The sequence below is a fragment of the Cyrtonyx montezumae genome, unplaced genomic scaffold (assembly GCF_038088225.1).
Source record: "Cyrtonyx montezumae isolate F1298 unplaced genomic scaffold, pur_monq_1.0 scaffold_4, whole genome shotgun sequence".
In the NCBI taxonomy this organism is placed as follows: Eukaryota; Metazoa; Chordata; class Aves; order Galliformes; family Odontophoridae; genus Cyrtonyx; species Cyrtonyx montezumae.
Window position 1 is genome coordinate 21,554,247 of NW_027072045.1, and position 13,343 is coordinate 21,567,589.

General features: G+C 37.0%; 1 protein-coding gene and 1 long non-coding RNA gene across 2 annotated transcripts in view; both read left to right on the forward strand.

Annotated features, from left to right (window-relative positions):
• Positions 1–13,343, forward strand: part of NRG3 (neuregulin 3) — a 346,526-nt gene that overhangs the window by 279,595 nt on the left and 53,588 nt on the right. The window contains exon 4 of the mRNA XM_065746454.1: positions 4,111–4,137. Coding sequence (XP_065602526.1) covers positions 4,111–4,137 — 27 coding nt within the window. The remainder of the gene's footprint in view (positions 1–4,110; positions 4,138–13,343) is intronic.
• LOC136055199 (uncharacterized) lies at positions 10,909–11,362 on the forward strand. Its single transcript, XR_010622818.1, has 3 exons — positions 10,909–11,034; positions 11,151–11,201; positions 11,281–11,362. It is a non-coding gene; the product is annotated as an uncharacterized LOC136055199 (long non-coding RNA).

The window sequence follows — 13,343 nt, forward strand, 5'->3', positions numbered from 1 at the left end:
CTGATATATTCCAACAATTTACCGTTACATCAGCTAACATGTAGTGAACTTCCCTGCTATTGCTAGGAAGATTTACATTTGTTCTTCAGACTATTTGATTATCTTAAACTCTGTCTTGTTCCCTTCAACCAAACAATCTGAATTAAGAATACTTGAGCTGTCCAAGTATTTGCATATTTGAATATTTGCAGAATATTCTTCTGTTGCATTTTTGTTCAAGACAGCGAACTATCAAGGACAATTCAGCAAATCTTATGAAGTTATTGGAAACAATAAACTTCATTTGTAGAGGAAAATGCTTTGCGCTGATTTTGTAAAGGTGTCTCTTCCATACCCAAGTCAGCCTGTTTTTAGAACAGAGTTAAATGCCTATTATGGTCTACAGTGAATATTTTAATATTTAATATTTTTCTTCTACAGACCCAGAGACATTTGGGTGTTGGGTTTATATTTCTGTTCATAGTGTAAATTAGAATGCACGTGCAATAGTGAAACCATTCTTGAACCGGTAGAAATAACTCTACATTAAAATGGCTAAGAAAAAAGCCCCAGCGAACTGTAATCCAGACCCAAGGCTGCATGTTCCATGTGAAGCTCTAATAAATTAATCTGTTAGCAGGTGCAAGTTTATCTTCTGTTGTGCTTGTTATCTAGAATTCCCAGGTGTGGATGTATTCATGAAGTATAAATTAGAATGGCTTTAGTATTAGCAACAAATTCAGAGTACAAAGACCATAAGGCTCAGATGTTTTCCCTCATCAACAACAAAATACAGATATATTCATAAAAATAAATATAAAATGTAGTAGTCTTCCTGTCTATTACTTCCTCAGAACATAACAATACAAGAAAGAAAAGAACTCACAACAAAAATGAAATACAGTTGTATTATTTGGTTAATGAGTCCATTTGGGGAGTGAGCAGGGCCCACATTTGAGTACAGTAATACATTAATATCACTCATACACGTTTTTGTTAAAGTGGGTCCTTGAAGAAACTGCATTGCCTGATGGCGAATAGCTTGATGCTCTCTGTCTCTATGGAAATGTTTTGTTGGAGTTTATCGCACATGTGTTATGGCTATATAGGAGTACAGCAGTCTTTTACTTGGTGCCACGTTGGGGGTGGATTCTGTATTTTGGTGCTTGACTCAGCCTTAGGCCAGCATGGCAGCCTGCTTTCTTCCCTTAGTGCCTTGCTGTGTGGGCCTTGCCCAACTCTTACACCTGCCTGCTGAAGAGGGTCTTACCACTGCCAGAAGGGGAAAAGTCTGGTTCCAGAAATAGTCTTTGGGATTGCAAAATGATAAAAACTACAAACAAGCTAAAACAGAAACCATGCAAGTTTATAGATGCACTTGAGCAGTGCTTGGTGTTGGAAATGTGGTTCTACACTTCGAGTCAGTGGGATATGCACAGGCCCCAGCTGCACACCATGGGTGACCTCCTGATCATGGATTTGGGTGCAGAGGCCCCGGGCATCAAGGCTCCTCCCAAAACCTGCAAGTGACCACAGAGGTTGACTCCCACGAATACACAGTGGCACAGAACACTGATTCCACAGGAATTTTTTGTATTCTGCTTACAGGACTTGTAGAACTGTGCTTAATGATATAAATGGGCAGCTTAGATATTTTGCTGTAAGGGTTTATATCCTATTAGACATCCCTTCACCGTCATCTCTGTAAATCAACTTTATCTGCAGTATATATTATGTTGGTTGCTGAAGTTGCTTTCTAGGTGATGAGATATTTAAAATAAATGACCTGACAAATGTCCCCTCTGATTTTAAGGAAGCTTATGGACTACCCTTGTTTCTCAGTATACATAAACCACTCCAGAAGTAAAATCCTTTTCAAAAAGAAAGGTCTATGTTATATACACTTTTTGAGAAAACTGCCTTTTAACTGTTTTTCTGAAATCCATGAAGGAGACTGCAGGCTGCAAATTGAAAGCTGCTATGTAGAGAACAGATGTAGCCCAGTTAGGAAAGGAGAGTTTTACCAGCTGTTGTACATAGACGTGAAAAGATAATACAGCTTAATCTTCATGTATGGACATCCTTAGCTTCCTGGAGACTGGATTATGGTGTTTTGATCTCCATTATCCTTTCTTAAAGTAAGCAGTTATCTTACTGAACGATGCAAGGTGTGAACTGCAGGTGGATAATATTTATGAGTTTTATGAGTAGAGGAAATGGGAAGAAAAGCAAGGTACTCTGTGACTATGGCTCATTGAATGCACTTCCTGTAATTCTGAAAGCGTGTTCTTCAAAAAGTTATGTTTCTGCATCAATTGTATTAGGGATATTTGTATGCCATGTTAGTATGTAAATGCAAGAATACAGATGAGGACATTGTAACGTGCAATGCATGTGTATATGTAGTTTCAACTTATACATAAAGTTATGTACTTATATATATTGGTGGTTTTAATTAAATGCTGACATTATGTACGCATAATACGTATATGCGTTCTTTAGTACCAATAAAGGAGGATTCATTTAGGTGCTTCTAGTCTTGGATAATGCACCAGTTCTGATTCTAAGCCAGCAAGATGTTGATACCACATACCTTACATTCTTTTTGTTTGAGCTGCATTTGTGGTCTTTTACATGAAGATACATACAGAGTTTAGCAATTGTGATATAAATTTGTATATCAAGTGTATCAGTCAAGCTAATGTCCAGTGCCTTTTCCTGGAAGAACTGGGAGGTTACAAAGGGCACATGATTCCCAGTGCTCTCAGAAAAAGCTGCAATACCTCGCACTCTCGTCTTAGGTGCTAGATCTGACAACTCATGTTGTAGTGTTTGGAATTAACTGTTGTGTTTACATTGGAAAATCTACTTGTGACTTTCCTGTGTAGTTCTCAAGTGATTTTTTACAACTGTTGTGTGGGTTGAAGTCCAAGTGTTTCATGCAGCCCTGTACGTGAAACCTGGCTCAGCCTTGCCTAGGAAAAATCATGTATTAACCTTTTCTCTCTTAAGGAAATGTGAGTGCAAATTGAAGACAAAAATAATTATTGTACTTTGTTTTTAGTATACTTTAAAAGAAAACAGTGCATTTCTCTAAGAAAAAAATATATATATTTTTTCTTTTTATAATCCAAATAATTACTTCCCATAACAAAAGTAACATGCTTCAAGTTTAGCACAGAAGAGAATTGTGGTTTGCACTCTTTCAGGATGTGTTGCTTTTCTGCAGTATCATTTTGGATTTGAACCCACTCCAGCACATCAAGTTTTGAAGAGTCAGTTATAAGTTTTTCCATTGGCCTGTCCCTGCCAAATGACTTTTATTATTATTTAACAAAATAGCAATTTAAACACACTTCATATCAGCTTCATAAAGGCTTTTTGTAAAGTTAAAACTACTTTGCACTGTAACATCTTTTGTCAACAGACTCATACTGTAATTAGTCTCTTGAAAAGAGGTCCTGAGGTGTTTAAAGCTCCATATGGTAAATTCAGTCCACACTAAAAAAAATATTTATTTATTTATTTATTCTAAGTTTTGTGAAATTATTTCTGTCTACCAGTCACTTGGTCAAATAGGTGACATATCTACTATCTCCTGAAGTCAGATTTCTGTTTTGGAACAGATTGCTGTAGTGCAATCACGTTGGATGTGAGAGTGGCTACTGTGCTGTAATGAGAGCTGCAAAACTGAGTGAAAATCTTTAATTTCTTTGTCTAGTATTTGATCCTATTAAGAGAAACTAAGAACTTATCTAACTAAAGATGGTAGCATATTAAGAGAGAATTTTCAGGAGGAAGAGAGAATGAATTCCTGTAGTTAGCTGTCTTGGGGCAGTTCAGTAAGTATAGTAATAATGAGAGTAGAAGTTTGTATCCTTCCCCAGACACATTTTCCTTATGTGACAGGTCCACACCCTAAAGTTCTGTGTTAGGATTGTTCCTTCAAGGTTAGAGTTCTGGTTTTCTTTTTGGCTGTTACTTACAGAGTGTGTCCCTGAACTTCTACAGAGTTCTGCAGCACTACAGTAAAATACTGAATGCTACAAATGATGACAAAGAGAGTATTTGCTTTTCAGTCTAACATTTCCATCTTTTCTTCTTTTCTTTTACATGCTTTCTTCGGTGCAGCAGACCATTTAGGGATTGAATTCATGGGTAAGTTTTCATTTCTCTTTCTTTCAATGTTTAACATTTATCTTGGTCCCTCATCCGAAAACATGGAATTTAATGGGAGGACTCCCATGAACTGCATCAATGGATCTTGGATTGGGCTTTAATAACAGATTGTATTTACTTGATTACATTGGAAATTATATAAAGATTTTATTATTTTCTTACCCACTGATAGAGAACTATAAGCTACATGATAATCTTTTTGTGTTTTACTTGTCTTTAATGAAACAGACTGTAAAAATTATACAGCCATATCAGGACATTTTTTATGAGATTTTAGAAAGAGGTTGATGCACGTGTTTGTGTAAAGGAAAGTAAATTTTTAAACAGAGTATGATTTTTATCTTCAGAATTTAGCGTTGGTGACAGTGTTCAAATGTAACTAGGGTTAGTGTTAAACATTGCATTAGTATTTAGCAGAGGAATTGCAGGGATATTTTTAAGAAATACAGCAAATAATTTAACTTCAGATTACTAGAAAGCTTAAGCAGGATTTAGTAAATGATTGGAAGAATTGCTTTCCATAATTTTTGAAAATAGAAGGTAATTTTCTATTGATCTTGCTGCTGTAGTGCAGTCATAGCCTGAGGGACTTGATAGGTCTAATAGGTCAGTGCTTCACCTCTTAGCTGGTGATATTTAGAGAGCATGGCTTATTTCCTTTAGGAAGTTGAAATCTGTCCTTAGCAGGCCTAGTGTTCTGGTGTATTATCTGTGTAAAAAACAGCTGCATAAACCTTTGCATACGGCTGAAAGGACTATAATAAAAAATTGTGAATTCATACGGAAGTAAAAGAAATAATGATAATACCCTTTAATGTGTCTTTTGGTGTTTTGAATGTTCTTCTTTTTTTATTTAAAAATATTATCATCTAATGACTGTAAGTGATGATATGGAATTATTTTGACAAGTATCACTTGTCATTGTACCGTTGTGATGAGCATTAACGATGTAGCAGGCTGCTGATCAAGAGGGCAGGTAGCAGTTGGAAGGATGTTTTATTGCTGCTTTTGGACTTGTGTGGCCTGTCTAGAGACCTGCCTCTGAATCTGGACTCCCTAGGTAAGGACAGAGGTTTACAGTCTGAACACAGCCTGGTGGAGACTCACCAAGATGGTCAGGGGCTGGAGCTCATAATTTGTAGGGAAGTACTGAGTAAACTGAGTTTCTCAGGGGAGGTCAAGATGAGATCTCTCTTCCATTTCAAGTTCTGTGATAGCTGCTTATGGAGAAAACAGGATTGGACTCTGCATAGGTGCACGGAGAAAATATAAGAGGCAGTGGGTGCAAAATTCTCATTACTTATGAAAGTACTTCTAGAAGAGTCTGCTCAGCCATTGGAACAGGTTCACTAAAGAGACTGAGGAGCTTCTGTTGCTGGAGATTGTTAAGGTTCAGCTGAGGGGGCTCTTGAGTACTCTGATGCCACTGCATAGTGGGTTCTGCTGTGACAACGCAGTAGGACAGGTCACCCCGGTGCTCCCTTTAAGCCTCAGTCATTCTGCGAGATCTACATGTTTGGTGTTTAATTTGGACCATATGAAACTGGAAGTACTGGTGGAATTAATGCAAGTGTTTTCATAGACTTAGTTGACAAGCAGATCTTTTTATGTTAAATATTTTGCATGTATTCCAATTTTACTGAATTTGTAAATAGCAATCATGAGGAATGTGAATCAAACGATAAGCATATATGTAAAGAAAAAGGGTAAGAAACACATAGGATTTGCAGAGTGAGCAATTATTTGAAAAGAATTAAAGTGCTCTGCAGGAGGCTAAGCCAAAGCCAAAGCATTTTTTATTTGTTTTGAGCATGTTAGTTTTTCTCTCTCTCTTTTTTCCTTAAAACATGTTTCTTAAGACTTGAAATGAAGCCAAGCCTTGAAGCCTTGGCACAGGGTAGTCTCCTCATACAAGTAGCTTTTTGATTGTCTTATTTAATATTGGAACAGATCCTAATGGTATAGAAATTAATGAAGCTATGTATCTCTAGAATGGAAATATTTTGACAGAAATCTAAGATGTGACAGAAGTCTAAGGTATAATTCTGTGGGCTAGGACAAAGCAAGATTGAGAATCATACATAAAAGTGAAATGCTTGCCCTTCCTAAAGCTTTCTCCGGGCTTTTTGGTTTTTTTTAGGAACCACTTAAGAAGTGTAAGCAGAGACATTTGGTGATGATAAACTGATCCCATTAGGGTCACTAATGCAACATCTTTCCCATGAGTTTACTTGTGTACCATATAAAATAATCTCAGTAACAGGGATAAGTATTTTCCAATTATGAAAAATAGGTGTGTGGGTGATACAGAGTTGGCTTTGGTTGTATGGGATCCAGTGCATGCTTTCTAGTGTTTTCTTTGCATATGTGAGTTCAGTTGCTTTAGGAATTCCTTTTCCATCACCTTCTGGAAATTTTGCCTTTCAAGTTCCCCTCTTCTTTGAGAAAAATAGCATAACCCTTGAGTAGCAGTAGATTTTCACTCTTGAAGCAGAGGTTCTGAGTTTCACTTTGTTCTTGCAAGATGGTAATGAAGTAAGGGAAGATACCACTGCACTTCGGCTTGGAAACATCTTGTAATTCGGTGAATTGAGGCAATTATGAAGAGTATATGAAAAGTTAGTTTCAGTCCTTGCCCTGGATTGAAAATTGTTTTTGTAGCTTTTTCATAACTTGCTTTAAGAGTGAAGGCTTCCCAGGGAAGGCTGAACTCCTTCCACAATAAAGCTTGAAGCTCCTGAAGATATGAACAGTCATCTGTGTCGCTGCCCCAGTGTACAGATGAATGATCTATCTGGCTTAGCTGGCACTCTCTGGGGAAAGTAGATGAGCAAAGGCATTTTTTATTTGCCATACACAGAAGAGCCCAGAGTTGATGGGAGTATACATACCTGCCCAATCCTTTTACTGTCCTATTCGGCATCTGCTGTCTATGAGTTTGTGTGTCCTTTTGTGCCTGCTGTATGCCTTCTCCCACAAGCTCTGGTGGTAATCATTTGCAGAGTTAAACATTATCATGATGTTCCTACAAATAAGCTGAAAGTCTTCTCATGCTGTTTGTGTCAATTGAAAACAGCCTGGCTGTTGGTAATGTTTTTGTTGTTCAGCGAGTTTTAACAAATGGGGGAGGCTTCAAGAAGAAACTCTTACTGAATGATAAAACCAAGTGATTTGTTCTGGATAGTGTGAAGGGGTATCTACATACAGGTATCTGTTTTCTCGATTTTCAGAGCTGAATGTTAGAATTGTTTTTATGTTGTTATTTTATCTGATGGAAATATTGATGGTGAAGCCATATCTCTGAGAGCCAGTAAGGCTGCTAAGGTTCATTCGGTGTAATGCTGGCTTGGGGAGACCAACCTTGTGCATGCATGTCCCATTTGCAGAGTAAAATCGCTGCTCTAACTCCCAGGTAAAATAGATGCACAAGCCAGAGGGTGACCTTTAGAAATAAATATTATGGGCTGAGTCAGTCAGCAGTCAAGACAAGGATTCATCAGCTTGATTACAGCAAGAATGAGTAGAGTTAGTGTACCAACGGGTGAAGTAAAAAAGTGAGTGACTTTTAGAAAAACCTGCTCTGATACATGAACAAACATGACTACTGTAGCTGCAACTGTCTGCTGTGTCTGAAACTAAGGCAGCAGTTCATCTGATCTTCCAGAAACTTTCTCTTCTGTTCTGTAACAGTAACGTGAAGTAGACACAGAGAAAAATAAAAATAAAAATAAATAAATAAAAACCATCTGAGGCAAGTACTACAGGTAGGCTGCATTGTTGATGGAAGTAGTCATTACATTAAATTAAGCAGAGCATTAAAGTAACCCAGGAGCTACAATATTATTAAAATTACTCTTTATACATCTCCTTGCAATGACTACAGTGTGAAAGGTGTTCTTTTGTTTTGTTTTGGTTGGTTGTTTTTTTTTGTATTCTGAACAGCTGTTAATACTGGAGAAGAAAGGGCCTGCTTTGTTTTCACTCTGCTGATTCTTACTGTGTCCTCACTGTGATAAGATTGCTTGTATGCCTAAAACTCTGGGAACACTGATAAATTGACTCTGGGAGCTTTGGTCATGCATTTTGATTTTTGATAAGCACAAAAGATGCTCTGCTGATCAGCAGCAATATGAGCAAGACTGAAAAATAGAAACAAATCTATTTTTACTGTTTAAGAAGAAATAAAGAAGCAAAGTTCATTAGTTCCTGCGCAGCTCACGGATGTGTAGCTGGTGAGACGTCCTCTAAAACTCAGTGTCTTGTAATAGCAAACACACAATGAAAATAAATACCAGCGGATGGCTGTGGCTTTCCTTCTTATTTAGCAACTTTCATCTGTTATAAAAGCCCTGTAACAATATCTTCACTGGAAGAGAGAACGTATGTTCATTTGTGTGAGAGAAGAATATATGTACTTAAAAGAAAATGGTTAAAAGCTCAACTTCAGCTTTCCCTGTACACCTTTTCTATTTTATTGTATTTATTTATTTTTTAATATAAAGCAGGTCAATCCTTTAATGATAACATGGGACTCTGACTGTTTGATGTTTCTGGTTACACGTATTCTATTATTAGATATTCTGATTATAATCATCTCCCGGTAATCTCGAAGTCGATCTGTCTGGTAAATATATTGTTCTTTAAGCATTTAATGTATTTTATCATATCCCTGTACTCATTTAATTAAATAATTCCTGAAGCAGTAAGAGAGTATATTGAAATAATGTTATTTATTGTCATTGCTCCTTTAATCCCTTCGTTACTAATCCTGTCCAAACTTTTCTTTACTTTTATTCTGAATTTATCAAGGGTTTCTGTTTTGGGACCTGTATTTCTGTTTACTTTTTGAAATACCCATTTCTTTTGAGTATGCTGCAAAATAACAGCAGTATTCTGTGACATTAAATGGCTTTGAATCTTCACAGGATTATTTTAGCTGGGAGGAGCAGTCAGTTATCAACTCTAGAGAAAAGAACACCAGAAGAGTGAACTGAATAGAAAAAAAACTGCTGTATGCTATGGGATTAATGGAGAGAACAGAATTTCCTTGGGCAGGAAGTTCTGCCACTGGCTGCACCTTCTTAGGAAAGCATACCTCTGAAAAGAAACCTAAGTGTATGTGGTGAACATGCTGAGGGACCTCTTTCAACAGCTTGACTCAGATCTGCAGATCTGGTTGGTTTTGTTTCAGTCAGAGAAAGAGGTTTATCCCTGAGAGGTTGTGACCATCTGCGGTTACTGCACTGGAAGCTGTACTGCTCTCTTTGTGTGTCCTTTGTCAATTTACCTACGTTTGCTACGTCAGGAATGGATTATGCTGGATGAATTTGCATTAGAAGGCAAGACTAAGATTTAACAAATGATTAATTTATGTTTACTGTATTGGCCTGTAACACTTCGTAAGCATTTTGTCAACTACGTGGGTAAAATAGTGACAATTTGTGTTATTTATTCTGACCAACCTCTTTGATTGCTGAATTTTCTTCTAATTAGCTAACTAACCACTTGTGATGGAGCTTTTGGAGACTCTCTATCAATCTGTCCATCTATATATTGATAACATAGTAGAATCATAGAATCATAGGGGTTCGAAGGGACCTCAAGAAATCATTGAGTTCAACCCCCCAGCCAAAGTAGGTTCCCTACGCCAGGTGAAGTAAGCTCAGTTTTAGAAAGCCAGAATTGGTCATGGTTTCTCTGTTTGATGGTCTGGGAGGAGATGGTGGTTGTGTTAAGCACAGTATAAGTCTCTGTAAATTGGGTTTATGTCATCAGTAATGCTACATATAACTTTGTCACTTCCTATGCAAGTGTGTGCAGTCTACAGCTATGTGCCAATTAGAGAGGAACGAGTAATGTCAAGATGTTATCTGAGGAGTAAAAAGAAATACTGGAACCTTAAGAAAAGGGATATTTTGTGCAAGCTTCCAGGTAAGTCATTGCATAGCTCCTATTGCCAGGTACAAACCACTTCTGCATGGGGCTCGTTTAAGAACAGTTGTGCTCTATTGTCACTTCAGATAAAGATAATTGTGCTTTGATGCTGGATTTCAACTGCCTACATGGTTTTGTTTTTGTTGTTTTTGTTGGTGGTTTTTTGCTTTATTATGTCGATAATGTATGCAAATTATGCAGATATTTTGATGTGGGGTTAGGCATGTCCCCTGGGTTTACTTTGTGGCTGGTGTTTCAGAAAGGTGATTGCTTTTTATCATGAAATACAGGTGATTGGATAGCACCAGTTGAACAACAGCTGTGTATTTAAATGTGACCTTATATCTAGTCAGTCTTGTAACCTGTGTTTTGAATATGGTATTTAGTAAATGCCTTGCTCTGCTTGACGAATTGTTAAAATGGGCAGCACAGAAGTGTACTAACACAATAAGTTGACTTGCAGTGTTGAAATTTTACTCTTGGCCTTGTTTGGTCTGTGATGATTTAATCAGCTGTAAACATATGTAGATAGTGACTTGTACGTATTGTATGCTGTTGAAATAAGCACAGCAGAACAAAGGCAAGACTTGCACATGCAAAGTGATGGTGGAAGCAGCTGCCAGAAGTTGTGATACAGAAGCCAGTGAGGCTTTGTGTTTCTAGTTGATCGGGAACCTGGGAAAGGACTTCAAATTAGTAAATAAATCATGTACATGCCTGGGAGAACTTGGAGTCCATTGTTTGACTACTAGGATGTGGTTTTTATTAGTTGTTTACTGTGTATAGTTATTTTGCTACAGGAGAAGAGGCTCCAAATGCCAGAGCTGTGCCATGTTTATGCAGCCACAGTGAATCACTGTTACTTTATTGGTTGCTGCTTTGAGGTGTCACGTAGGTGTCAAGTCTCATCCAGAAAAGATGCAAGGATTCAGAAGGCATAAGGTGAATATCACAATAAATGTTCTATGACAGTGGTGCACTTGAAAAATATATTGCAGTTGCATAGAAAAGTCGATGTTTCTGATGGTGAACTAAATCTTTGTGTCCTCTGTGCCTAGAATGAGCAGATACAGCATCCTGCCAATAGTTGCTGGAAGAAGTGGAGAAGGGTAAGCAATGTGAAAATATCGATAATGCACTTTGTAGAGCACTGGATTATTTTTTCATGTATTCCCTTTTCTTTTTCAGGAGCTGTACAATATTGACACGTGAAGATGTGCACAGTCATTATTCCTGCTCTGGCTGATTGTTTTAATAAAGTTACTTTCACAATAATTGATAATTGTGTCGTGATCCCATTTTCCATCTTCATCAACATCAGTTTATCTCAATTTCAAAACCAACTTGTCTGTGTATCTCTGTTTACTTCTGACTACATATGTCTGCAGTTATCTTGGGAACAAACCTGACCAGCAGAAAAAGAACAGCAAAAAATAGTGTGCATGTGTTGTTGTTGTATGCTTGATTCTTAACACAAGTTTTATTAATTGCAAACTGTTGCATGCAGGTGACAGACGAAGGTTTGTGTTATGCCTGCAAACTTTTCATCTTTGGACCAACGACAACGAAGTATTTTGATTTAGTAATTTTCAAGTATTTAGATATCATGTCCTTGTAGTCACTCACTGTGGTTATAATTATTATATCACATTGAATAATTCTCACGTAAATTAACATGATCCTTTTTATTTTTAATGTTAAGTGAATTATGTTCTACTCCATGCCTGTATTAGTGAGTAAACTCTATTGCGTTTAGTAATGTAATGTTTCTGTATGGTTATTTTTCCAGGTCCTTTTCATAATTTCACATTTCACATTCAAGTACAAAAGGAAAATATAAGTGGAAATAAAAAAAAATTGTCTGGTAATAGAGGGGCATAACATACGTATGTAGTATCGAAGTTTTCAGCAAGATTCGCAAAAAACTTCAGTCTTCTCTATATGACAGTGTAATATAAAAAACTAAACATCCACTCAAAATAACAGAGAAGAGGTAGACAGAATGAAGCTCACTGCAGACTTCAGAAGCTGCCTGCCTGAGCCTTGCCTGTTCTGTACAGTTCCTGGCAAGGTGTGCTCTCAGCCCCCATACATTCTCTGTATGCTCAGATGCTATGTTGCATCTGGCATAGAATAAGCAACACATTGTTGAGTGCTGTAAAGACGTAAGTATCCCTGTACGATCCAGTAGTACTTAAAATTGATGCCTACGAGGACTTCAGGTGGTCTCCAAGTTGGAGCTGACTGGGAATTCTGAGAACTGCAGTGCTGAACTTCATAAGAGTTACTTATGTCGTGCCATTTCCAGTCAAAACTATATGGAAGCAAATGGATATTTCAATATAATTTCTAAGGCTCTTGAAAGCAACGTCAAGTGTGTGACTGCATTCACACAGAAGTAAACTGGTTCTTTTCCTAATTGGCTCAAAATCGCCTACAACTGGAAAACAGATAACTCTTTCAACAGTGTAAACAAAACTTAGCATCTGTAAGTAAATGTGTGTCTTTGTACAAAGCTGGGAGTAATCACACCTTTCCTCTTTATACCCTCCTAATTTTTCTTTTGCTTTCTGCGCTTCACAAGCCTTTTCCATTAGTTTTAATGTAACTTATTCTGTTTATGCTGTGTCGCTTTAAAAGGAGTAACTGAATCAGTCTTAAGTATCATAACTCCTCTTAGTTTTAATGGAGGCCGTGACATGCTCAGAAATTTCACTCAGTTTTAGTTGTAATGTAAGCTGTAGAGCATTTGAAAAATAGAAGTTACAACATTAACTTGCCTAGCTCATAAAACAGGAATGCTGAGAAAATCAATACAGCAATGTTACTTAAGCAGCTTTAGAAAAATAAAAGGATGTGTTTATAAAATCTACTATGGGATGTTAATGAAAATATAGCAGCTATTTCTTTGTGTTTATTCAACCCTGCTCTCATTGCTCTTATTTAACCAATTTAGATTTGTTTTCAGGTAAGTAAGATTCTCATCTGATGTGAGAAGTTGAGATGTCCCTCATGCTGTGTTGTTCTTTCAGTTTGTAGAGTTGAGTCTATTTATTTTGTATGAAGCTCTTGAAATTTTGTTAGATTCAACGGATAGGGAAGACCTTTTAAATTGTTCAGCTCTAAGTAGTTGTATGCTCTGCAGTGGTAGAATTTATTAAATTATATTTAATAACTTGTCTCAGTGAGAATAGCATTGTGATTCCAGCTACCTTTCTTGCATGATTTTTTTTAAGCTTATGTACTTTGGG